Source organism: Protobothrops mucrosquamatus, unplaced genomic scaffold (genome assembly GCF_001527695.2).
Source record: "Protobothrops mucrosquamatus isolate PMUCROS unplaced genomic scaffold, P.Mucros_1.0 scaffold1129, whole genome shotgun sequence".
NCBI classification, from domain to species: domain Eukaryota; kingdom Metazoa; phylum Chordata; class Lepidosauria; order Squamata; family Viperidae; genus Protobothrops; species Protobothrops mucrosquamatus.
This window is the reverse complement of record NW_015387347.1, coordinates 67,245-79,088: the sequence shown is the minus strand read 5'-3', so window position 1 is coordinate 79,088 and position 11,844 is coordinate 67,245. Positions and strand designations below refer to the sequence as shown.

Genomic DNA, 11,844 nt, shown 5'->3' with positions numbered 1-11,844 from the left:
AGATCCCTCTCACAGTTACTACTATTGAGCAAGGTACCCCCTATACTATACCTGTACATTTGGTTTTTCTTGCCTAAATGTAGAACCTTACTTTTTTCACCATTGAATTTCATTTTGTTAGATAGCGCCCAGTGTTCAAGTCTGTCCAGGTCCTCCTGTATCCTAAGCCTGTCTTCTGGAGTGTTGGCTATTCCTGCCATCTGCAAATTTGATGAGTTCCCCATCTATCCCCTCGTCCAGATCGTTGATGAAGATGTTGAAGAGCACTGGGCCCAGAACAGAGCCCTGGGGCACCCCACTACAAACTTTCCTCCATGTAGATGCGGTTCCATTGAGGACCAATGCTTCTTAGATGGTAATAATCTAATTTGCGAAGTTTATAAGTAGCTCTTGGAACTTTTTTGGGTTCCTAACTGGGATAAGAAAGCTTTAAAAAAAATCAAGGAATACATCACTCTATAATATTTATAATTTAAAATTTTTATAAAAGACCTTACCCAAGACTGTATATGATTCTCCAGTAAATCTATCTCGGCTGCCCCTTATCAAAGGTGAGCGTGAGCTAACCGATGACCGCTTTGGAGATGGAGTGCCACTTCTGTAAGATGCAAGAAATTAATTTGTATTGACTGTGACAGTATATAAATAAAAATGACTACAAATGAGTTAAGGCACCAAATTAGTTTGAACGCTTTGAAAAAAGAAATAAATTTGGCAGAAACATTTAAGACAAAAGATTGTATAAGCAGGCATGCTTTACATTTCTATATATTCAAAACAAAAAGGCATGCAGATAATAGGATAGTGGAACATAAAGCATATTGCAACCACAGAAAAGTTACCGACAAATTATTAGGTGGTTATTCTATAACAACACCAAAAAAAAGTCTGCTTATGAAGATGTCCAATTTGGCCATATTAATACTTTAAATGTTAGCATCTTAAAATTAAAAAAAAACGCCCAATTTCAGTATTGCATCACCCTTTCTCCCTTAGGGTATCTCCCAGCTTTAAAGCATTGCACTGATAATACAGGTAGTCCTCAGTTAATGATCACTTGTTCAGCAACTGTTTGAACGTACAATGGCGCTGAACAAGTGGCAGTTGTGACCAGATCTCAAAGTTCTAGCTATCACGTGACCACCATCTTGGTCCTTGGCAACCAGCTTGAATGTATGACAGTTGCAGCATTCCACAGCCACAGGACTGCCATTTGCAATCTTCCCTGCAGGCTTCCCACTAGTGAAATATATAGAGAAACCAGCAGGGAAGGTTGCAAGTCACTCCTGTAAGTCATTCAATCCTAATCCCTCTGCTTTTTTCTCCTAAGGACCTGAGCTATGGAGTGTGAGATTGGAGTCCACAAGCACTCTTTCACCCATACCCTGGGCATATTTGTACTGTGCTGTAGTGGCCAGATGAACACCCTCTCACGCTGGCAACAGCCACCCCCAGCCTGGCCACATTCATGCCATGTTGCAGTAGCCACCTAGTCACCAATGAACCAGCCTTCTTGCAAGCCATCCAGGACTTCCCCTTCACTTTGTTGGAAGGAGACAGGACGCTGATTGGACATCCCGGCTTAACAGCCCCAAATCAACAAGCAATGGGAATTGTTGTTGCTAAGCAATGCAGTCATGTGACATCGCAGTTTACAATTATATTGTAAGCAAGGACTACCTGTAGTCAGCACATCTTATCCTTATGAATGGATTATATAAATACCGGAGATGTACTAAATTAGACTAATTTACTTACTATAATTTAATCTGTAATATAATAAACCACTATGGACAACATATTGATGATCAAATATCATACTTAATTACTTCTTAGGGAGTATAGGTCCATTTTTGGTGAAATGATAATGATGCAAAGTGATTAGGGCCACATTGTTTATATACTTGGAAGTTTATTTTTCCCATTAGGTTTCTTTGGGGAGGGTTGGAAATTTATTTTTTAAAAAATAAAAAATGCTCTTTTGAGGCTTACATTACACTTTTGATGTGTTTCCTGCCTCAAATTGGCAAAAAATTGAAATTCAGAAGGACAGTTGGAGGGAGCTCTAGAGTTGCCCATCCCTTCTGTAGACCATAAAGCAGAAATTATTTTTCCAAAATAAAACCTTACTGTGGATGCTGAAAACATTAACCATATATCACTGAAAAATTGTTTCACCAAGTAAACATTTCAGAAAACTACTTACCAAAAGAAAAAAGAAAGAAAGAAGTGAAGCATGAAAGACAGCAAAGCCAAGAAATTAAAGCATTTATTCAAGCAAAAGGATTAATACACACATCTCTTTTCATATTCCAAGTCAGTCATTACTGCAAAGTCTATTCTAATTACTACCATAAGAGCAATCTTAGATTTGCTGTCAGGTTATGCAGAAAAATAGCAAGTTTACTTTACTAAAGCACGGCCATGTTTGGTATAAAACAAACATAGTCTAAAATTAATACTCCCCCCCCCCCAAAAAAATGTTACATGCTATTTTTCCGATGTGCTCCAAGTTCCCTTCACCCAAAAATATTTTTATATTGACAGCCTTTACTAGTATTTTCAACAGCATTTATAATTTTAAATATTCGTCATACTTGAAACCATCAATCAATATATGAATAAATACAAGCCAAATTAGGTGATTGTATTAGGACAGTACCATGATGAATATAATCAACTGATCTGATAAGCCACTGTAGTTGAGCTGTTTCATTTCCAGGGTATTTTGTTTATTCAAACAAAAAAAAAGTGTTTTAACTAGAACGCTCTCTCTGTATGAAAAGGCATGCAGGGTAATTATAAAAACTTATCTGATTAAGAAAGTCTGCTTTATTCTTTTCATGTAGAATTCTACCTAGTCTGTCTATAGAGGGCAGAAGAAACCAATATTTTAATTCATACTGTAGCAGACACAGAGCCAACACAGAATTTCACCGATCAACCTCCTCTAAACATGATTGATCCAAAACTGCTAACACAGTGCTCTTATGTTTATCCATTCATTTCATCAGCTGATTGAAATTTTTGGAAAGAGGGGGTCCGTATTGATGTCAACTCCTTTTTTAACATAGTAAGCAGCCCCCCTTCCCCTCCAAATGTGTGTACACGTGTGTATGAATGAATGAATGTGTGAGAGAGCGTACATACTGTATGTAGGAAAGATTTTTAAAGAGAAAGTGCTTCTATGCCTATTTTTAGCAGGATGTGGTTATTCATTAATGAAATAAATTCAAAACAAGCTAGGCAGGTTCCTATTTCAGATTTTCTTCATTTAAATTTAATTACCCCTCCTTTGCAAATTATTAGAAGCAACATAGTGCTTTGGATGCTTTGCACAAAGGAAATTAGAGGGGAGATGCAAAAGGTGACAAATTAAAGCACACTGAAGATTCTATTGGAGTACAGTGGCTTGTTTACTGGTAAAGGCTGTGGGATTCATGCCAAGCCTATAGAGAGACAGAATTGAAAGGGGGGAAAAAATGAAGAGTAAAGCTGGAGGCTAGACCCTATGGCTAAAAGGAGGCACAATATCACCTTGTACTGTTCTTCAGAAGGGTAATCTGGCCACTGTCAGATAAAAATAGTTTGTTAAAGGCTATTTTCTGCTATACAAAGTTTTATACTTAAAAAGCAGTAGTTTAAAAAAAACAATTTCTAAATTGCTACTATGGGAGGAGGATTATTGTAAAAAGTCATCTGCTTGTATGATATGTAACACTGTCACGACACATTAATCCAGAATTGGTGCTCACTACAGTTTGTATACTTACCCATAGACAGTCTGCTAGACAATATGGCAAATTATATCCAGAATATGCGGTTAGCTCTCCATATAAACCAATATCTCAGTTAAAGAAGAGGTTATTGTTCTTAGTATGGCTGATATAGTTATTATGCAGAGTTTTTGCTGCTTCATGGCTGAATTATTTTCCCAATTTTCCCACAGCAACGCATCATGTCTGGCTAGGGTAGGACACAGCTTTAAGTGTATTACATGTGTAGCTAAGTGACACCAATGAAACCATAATTCTTTTAATGACCTGCGTTATGATTTACTATGACCAATTTAAAGTATTGACAAAACCCCAAATCTTATGGTTCCATCGGCAAGAACCATACTCACAAAAAATGACTCTGCACAGCATACAAGGTCAAAAAACAATAATACACAAATAATTATTATTTAAAAACTATAAAACATCATTGACGTGATGAGCACTAAGATTTCTGATGATATCAAAGGCAGTGCCATTCCTTTGATGAAGGATAATATATGCCTCATATATCTGTAAGGGGTGTTTGTGCTGTTTGCTGAGTGTCATTTAAAAAATTATTCAAGTATCTTTGGTTTGAATTAATTCTAACACTTTAGGCTCCATTTTTATGTTTTTTATGTTTTTTTAAAACTTGGTTACAAAAAGGTACAAAATAACATGGTTTTAATAAGGGTGATCTTAGAAAACCCCCGAAGTTCCACATGTGTTATTTCTTTGGTAAGAAAAACTTCTCCTTCAGTTTATAATTAAGATTTCCCATAAGAAAATTTCCCCATAATTGTGACATAACTTTCATAACCTTCACATTATTTTTCATATTTTTAGTTTATGCAGAAATTTGTTTCCAATAAAGCATCATTTTACATGTAAAATTCACGAGTAGACACAAAATGCAATAAATTATTGAACCCAAATATGTAAGTAATATAGTCCATTATATTTAGCACAGTAAGATTTATGACCATACACCTAAGCAGAAAATGTGAAATGTATTATCTCGTAATGTTATTGCATTATCACTTTTTGCAGAAAATGAGAATTCTCATTTTTTTCCCAAAGATGGGACATTTCAAGAATATCTCATATTGTTAGTAATATGAACAATAAGAATCAATAGCAAGAGTTTCTAAAACTGAAGGTAATAAATATATATTTTAATCCCTTACGCATATCCAACTTCGCCTTTAAAACATTACTTAGAATGGTTCTGTCTTCTCACCTGCCTTTATTTTCTTTTCCTTTTGTTTTGCCTTCTTGGCTTTTCCCTCCAGTAGAGTCCCACTCAACATAGGTATCTTCAACTTTTAAGTTAAGATGAGATGATGAACCATCAAGATTGAATATAAGAGCTAAACAAATATTAAAACAGAATTTACTATCTTTATTTAATGCAAACTCCCTTCTCTGTGTCATTGTTTTTTCTCCTGAAAATTAATAGCCCTTTAGATTATTTATATCCGCACACATCCACAAAGATATATACACAATAGAAGACAACCTTGACAATTTGATATTAAGGGAGTTCTGGTAACAGTCATAAATAAAAAATAGTTATAAATAAAAAATAAATAAAAACAGTGTATGCCTTTTCAATGTTAACTGATATAAGGGCAGAAAACATGCTAATCTAATTGACAGAGCACTAGATTATTATCGTTTGATCTTTCAGTGGTTAAATAAATGTATTAAATGGAGAAAGCTTAGTATTTAAATGATAACACTCAGAAACATATTTCCAATTTTTACTGCAACAAAATTACAGTGCCCATGAAATGATTGCTAATATTCCCAGAGGCCAGAAATGTTAAAATAGCCTAGAAGTCAGAACTGAATCACATTCCTCATGGAATATGCTCTATGGAACTTTAAAGTTTATTTTTATCACTTAAATGGCATACCTTAGGCTACTTTGTTGTACTTGTCTTATTAGAAATTATGTAATATAATATTGTATTACATTAGAGTGCATTATATAGGTATTTCTTATTTTAATGTAAAACTTTGAACATTCTCTAGAAAAGAAACTCTAGAAAAACAAGACATTTGCATAATGCTAAATTTGAAGATTATTCTAAGTGATGATTCACTCCATTAAAAGTAACATAAATAAAATATTATTAATTCATCTTCCATAAATGGTTCAAAGTTAGTAGATGTAAAGCTGAAAAACAGCACTCTAAAGCACTTTAGCAGTTCTAATCTTACTGCAATGAATTCTACCATATGTGTGTATAGACACAATGCACACACCCCAGCCAAATTCTTTTTAAAGCAACACTTAAGATCAGTTATCCTTAAATAATCCTGGGCTTTCAATCCCAGAAATAATATTCGGAACATTTTTGCACATGCTGTGGCAATGATAATTGCTATTAAAAGCTTCACATATTTTTTCTTATACAAAGAACATGTATCAATAGCAATAGCACTTAGATTATAAACTGCTTCATAGTGCTTTACAGCCCTCTCTAAGTGGTTTACAGAGTCGGCATATGACCCCCAACAATCTGGGTCCTCATTTTACCGACCTTCAAAGGATGGAAGGCTGAGTCAATCTTAAGCAGGTGAGACTCTGCGCCACCACGGCTCTTATATATAGTTAACTGATAATACCTTATATTAAAACTGATATTAGCAAAAGGGTTCAAATGACATTCTTAGTATTTTCAGTTTCTCCAGATTTACAAGCTTTTCTTAAACTTAAACGTCAAAGCTAGTTAAGGCAGAATTGCTCCTATTTGTAGATCTTTTCACGTATATGGAATCTGCAAATTCTGATGAAGCATACTGTCCAGCATCAAGGCTGTAACTCAAATGCTAGGTTACATCAAATGGAGACATAGGTACTGCCAAAGATAGTTCTTTTATAGTCAAGCTCATATCTGACCAATATTTGAGACAATACATGAAGCTAATTTTAGGGGGTCAATTTTACCTTTTGTCTCTAAAGTCACAGGATCCGAATAATCCCCAGCCACAGCCTTGTTGCAAGCTCGGACACGAAAGTTCATGTATTTTGAATCAAATCTTAGTCCTGGAAGAAGAAGTAGAAAAAACCTTCAGACACACAAAGATTTTATGATAAAAAAGAGTTAGCGGCATAAGAAAGATCAAAATTCTGATGCTTGGCAACTGACTCACATTTATAACGGTGGAAGTATTCCACCGTTTGAGGCTTTCTGACAAACAAAGTCAATGGGGAAGCCAGGTTCACTTAACAATTGTATTACTAACTTAACAACTGCAGTAATTTCACTTAACAACTGTAGCAAAAAAGGTGGTGAAACGGGGCAAAATTCACTTAACAAACGTCTCACTTAGCAACAGAAACTTTGGGCTCAGTTGTGGTCATAAGTTCAGGACTAGCAAAACTCAAGATAATCTGAAGAGGAAACAAAAAGATAGTTACCTGATAATGTATATTCAGTGCCCTTAATGTAGTCTATAGATTCCCAACATCTCTCATCTTTTATGCGAGGAAGACCATCAAAATTGGTTTTTCTAAATTCAAGTATATAGTGATCGATTTTGTTGTCTTCTTCGGCCATTTGCCATGCTACTGTTACGGCGTTATCAGCTACCAGACAGTCTGTTAAAATAATCTCTGGAGCTCTGGGAACTGTTAAACAATATAAGCAAAGAAAACATTGATAAAGTAGAGTTCTACCTCTAAACTATGCTTTAGGAAAATCCAGGTAGAGGAATATAGACTTGATCATTAACAGAGCTACTGAAATATATTTAGACAAAATGACTGGCTTCAAACATGAAACTAAGCTACAAGGTAGATTTTCTACTTTTAGCTTATTATGTTTAGTGAACCACAGACGATAAATCATGGTTTATGGTTTGGTTTATAAATCATGGGGGTGAACCCAGCCATAAACCACTGATGTTTACACAGCAAATTTGAATATGAACCATTCCTCAGTCTGCAATGCTCACTTCTCACTTGAATCCAAAAGAAACCTCAATTTGATTCAAATGCTTCTCGCACTCCATTTTGTTGGAGAAATAAGACCCAATCCTTGAAGATTCTCAACTATAGATGTTTTTGAACACCAGTGCCAAACATCATCTCTGATTGCTTGAGAAAGATGAAGGATCTTCCAAGCAAAGTGAATACCGTGAATGCTTCCAGTAAAATAGGCACCCATTAATAGTGGTTGAAGTTTTGTACTTTTATGTCACAAATAGAAAAAAGAAGTCTGGCATTATTTGTGTGAGTATGATAGAGTGGAAAGAAATATGAGAAGCAGCAGCAATTAATGGCAATTAAATGTACACGCCAGTAACCTTTGGACAATTCTGGACTGAAATTCCAGTGAGTCATTCAATATAACTTTCAAAATTGCAGTCACCTGTGCCTCAATTCATTTACATTCCACTGTTCATAGCGCTGAATTAAAATTACAGTTATCTGAATGCTTAGAATTGCCTAAATATTTAGGTGCTTTATACTACCAGGCTAAAAGATTCATCCACAATATAGTATCAGGTTTAATATCCTTATAATTTTCAACCAACTTTTTTGTGAACATACAGATGCCACAAAAATGCTATTTGGTAAACTGACTATGCAAAACTAAAAGCAAAGCTTACTGAAGATTAGCAATTGGAATTAGATACCATAGGTTAATAGATAAAGTTGTGATTTTTCATGTATCTATTTGGTAATACTTCCATCTCCTAGAATGCATCATAGACTGTTTAATTCCCACTGCCATTTAGTCTTTGCTAACTAGTGTAGATAAACTCTGGTACTATATCAATAGGCATTTTAAAAACTACAAAACACAACCTACACTGCAATATACAGTTATGAACCTCTTTACTTCCCTACTGCCCTCACTTCAAAGATATATTCCAAAACGAACTATGGAAAAAGGAAACACTTTATTATATTTATTTACAGAGGAAGAAGAGTTTTATATGTAACTCATTCCTGAAAATCACATTCTGTTTTTTACCTGGCAAGAACTTTAGTGCCTGAAGCATTCGTCTCTCCTGAGAAAAATCCACCATCAAGTGTGTCATATTGTCACTCACTTTAGGTTTCAAAGACAAACGGAATGCTGGAGCCATTGTGACTCTAAAGTTAGGAATTAAAAAGACAGGCTTTTAAACTTCTGATAATACTTAATGTTCTATAAGATGCAAACTACTTGGAAAGTATTTTAGTCAACACACTGAAATCTAGAAGCGTGCTAAACTACAAGTAGTAGCACATTCTCTGAGTCACTCTTACTGAACAGTTTTAAAGGCAGACAAGAGACTATTACAAGTTAGTAGAATATTTTTGGTAGTCAGATAACTTTTAGCAATCCTGTACCTAGTGCAAGTAATAAATAAAACTTAATTGATAAATAATGTGCTTTTCCATATACTGTATACTAAGTAACTGGCATCATGAGCATAAGAGCAATTGTTTCATAAATGATTCACTGACAGTATAAAAATCAGGTTTTTCAATACTAATTGCACATCCTATTTAAGGATTCTTTATGGAACATTATTCCCTCCGAGGTACAGTTGACCCCCCACTCTGCTGAAGGACCCTAATAATGTAAATTTGTCAGTGGGCCTGGAGATCACAAATGGAAATGGAGCTGATCAAATGGCTGATTTAATTGTATTGTTGCTGCCATGGGGGCTGGTGTGTGTATGTGTTAATGGTTTTATTATATGGTGGATCTTTTAAATCTTTTTTAAATCTTCTAAACCAGGGGTGTCAAACTGCTGGCCCATGGGCCAGACATGTCATGACAAAACCGCGCCCATTCCATTGGCGGCAATGGGGAAAAAGTTCCATGACGTCGCGAGTTTGACATGTCTGTTCTAAACAGTCCTGAGTCACCTATGTTTGAGTTAGATAGCTATATAAGTTTGTTTAATAAATAATCTACAAACTGCCTAATATATTATAAACAAACTGTCTAGGTAGCAAAAGTGATTTAGTCACCTGGGAAAAGCGTAAAGCTTATAGTGAAAACATTTTTATTCGAAATTATTTATTTATAATTTGCAGTGACTTAAATATAGTACTTATAACTACAATATCTGTATTGTATATTAAGGATCAAGTGCTTTTATAACAAAAATTTATTTCTCCCTTGTCTTTATAAATGTACTAAGCAAAAAGTCAGTTAAAATCTATGGGCATGGTTCCATTCACACAAAGTTAATTTCCAATGCCCGTCAGTGGAAGGGGATGTTTAATGCCAGTCCTTAACATACTTAGGAGGATGAGAAACTATCTGGAAGAGTTTAGGATGTAATGCAAGGGACTGAGGAACCAATCAAAATAAAAATATTAAAATCATCGTATCTCACTCTGGGTGAGAGCTTTGCAGGCTCCAATGAGTTATTATTACCCAAACCCCACAGTAGATCAAAATAATTAACAAACACTACAGTGAGTGTAATACAGGCACTGTGAAATATCAAAATGACATTAGGTTTGTAGAATCTATTTTGGATATATTACATGGCTGGGAAATTACAGAGTGAGACCTCAGTTCCTACTTAAGTCTTATTCAGGGCATGCTAAATCTATTTTAGAAAATTAGGTCACAGGTTTAAAAATATAGAACAGGAAAGTATGATGAGTACTGAAACAGGTACCCAAAAGGTATAAAGAAAGGTCAAATTATTATACTATACTTTGATTACAGATGAATTAAAAGCTAGAACAACTTTTTCTGGATAGAAAAAAAATTATTTGGAACTTGCACAATTACAGCAATTGTGTACTATTCTGCACATAATTGAAAAAAGAATGCCACTGTTTCCAGAATCACTTTAATAACCTAACTCCTTAAAACTTCTTTTCTAAGGCTTGTGTATAGACACATGAAAAAGAACGCAAGTGTTTTAATTAGGACTGCAGAAATGCTATGCAACTGTATATATCATTAATATATATTCATACACAGGTCTACACACAAATATGCAAATATGTCTCAAAAGGGACATTTATTGCAAGGGCAAGCATCTTCATAATTGGTTTCAATTGGACTTAGAAACCCTAGGTTGATAGACTAGGCACTTAACAGATATTTATTTTATGTTTCTTTAGGTTTGTTACATTTCCTTTTAGGGTGTAATATTCTTAATTTTAAAGTCTTGTTCCTTTTATTAAGGATGTCCCATAAGATATTTTAAAAAGAAAGCTATATGTGGGCAAAGTTTAAAAACACAAGTATAAAAAATAATTGGAAGATGGTACTTCTAGTTATCCAGATTCTTGTTATCTAAACATAACACAAACCAACACCCATTTTATGAGCCGTTTAATTTGCTCTATGCTCACTTATTAAGAAATAAACCTGTCTTGATTTGTGTAGTAGATATGGACACTGTTCAGTGTTCCATAACCTGAATTGATTTAAAATTCCAAATATTGTATATATAAAAAAATAATCTCCTCACCTATAGGAAGTAAAATATAAAGAGCAGATGTAGAAAAACACTACCTGAAATCTTTTCTAGCAATCTGATTATTTTGAAATATGTTCCATATCAAATTTCAGCTTTCCAGGTCACACCGAAGAACCCTAACAAATTACAATATTTATATCTAGCTTCATGGAAACAAACACCTTGAAATCATCTATCAGAACCTCCAACTAAATTTTAAATTTATCCTGAGATAACAGACTAACATAGGAAAAAATGATTATTATCCTAATCACATTTCTGTTTCAATGGTTCTTTTTACAAGTGAAAGTTAACACACATCACAGGCATAGGGAAACATAAGGCCAAACAGAGCAATGCATCTTGTCAACATGCAAAGCATAATCTTTTGGTTGCACAAATCACATCAGAAAAATGACCTGATTCTAAAATTCTCAACTCTAATTAAGAATAATTACAAACAGAATCAAATGAGTTTGTACTGTACCTATCCTTGATCTGTCTGGCAGCCTTGAGGTGCATCAGGAAGAAGAGAGAGAAGGTAGTTAATGGTTTCATGCAAGTTTCATCTGCAGTAACATGCAAGAAAGAGTTAGTGAATGATTCACAAGGTCAATCGGAAGGTTATAATTGAAGGTTGTGCATC

General features: G+C 34.5%; 1 protein-coding gene across 1 annotated transcript in view; it reads right to left on the bottom strand.

Annotated features, from left to right (window-relative positions):
- The window catches only part of FSD1L (fibronectin type III and SPRY domain containing 1 like), a 38,728-nt gene that overhangs the window by 10,854 nt on the left and 16,030 nt on the right, over positions 1-11,844 (bottom strand). The window contains exons 5-11 of the mRNA XM_015820430.1: positions 11,686-11,708; positions 8,750-8,871; positions 7,189-7,398; positions 6,715-6,813; positions 4,999-5,128; positions 3,538-3,570; positions 498-598 (exon numbers count right to left, since the gene is read on the bottom strand). Coding sequence (XP_015675916.1) covers positions 498-598; positions 3,538-3,570; positions 4,999-5,128; positions 6,715-6,813; positions 7,189-7,398; positions 8,750-8,871; positions 11,686-11,708 — 718 coding nt within the window. The remainder of the gene's footprint in view (positions 1-497; positions 599-3,537; positions 3,571-4,998; positions 5,129-6,714; positions 6,814-7,188; positions 7,399-8,749; positions 8,872-11,685; positions 11,709-11,844) is intronic.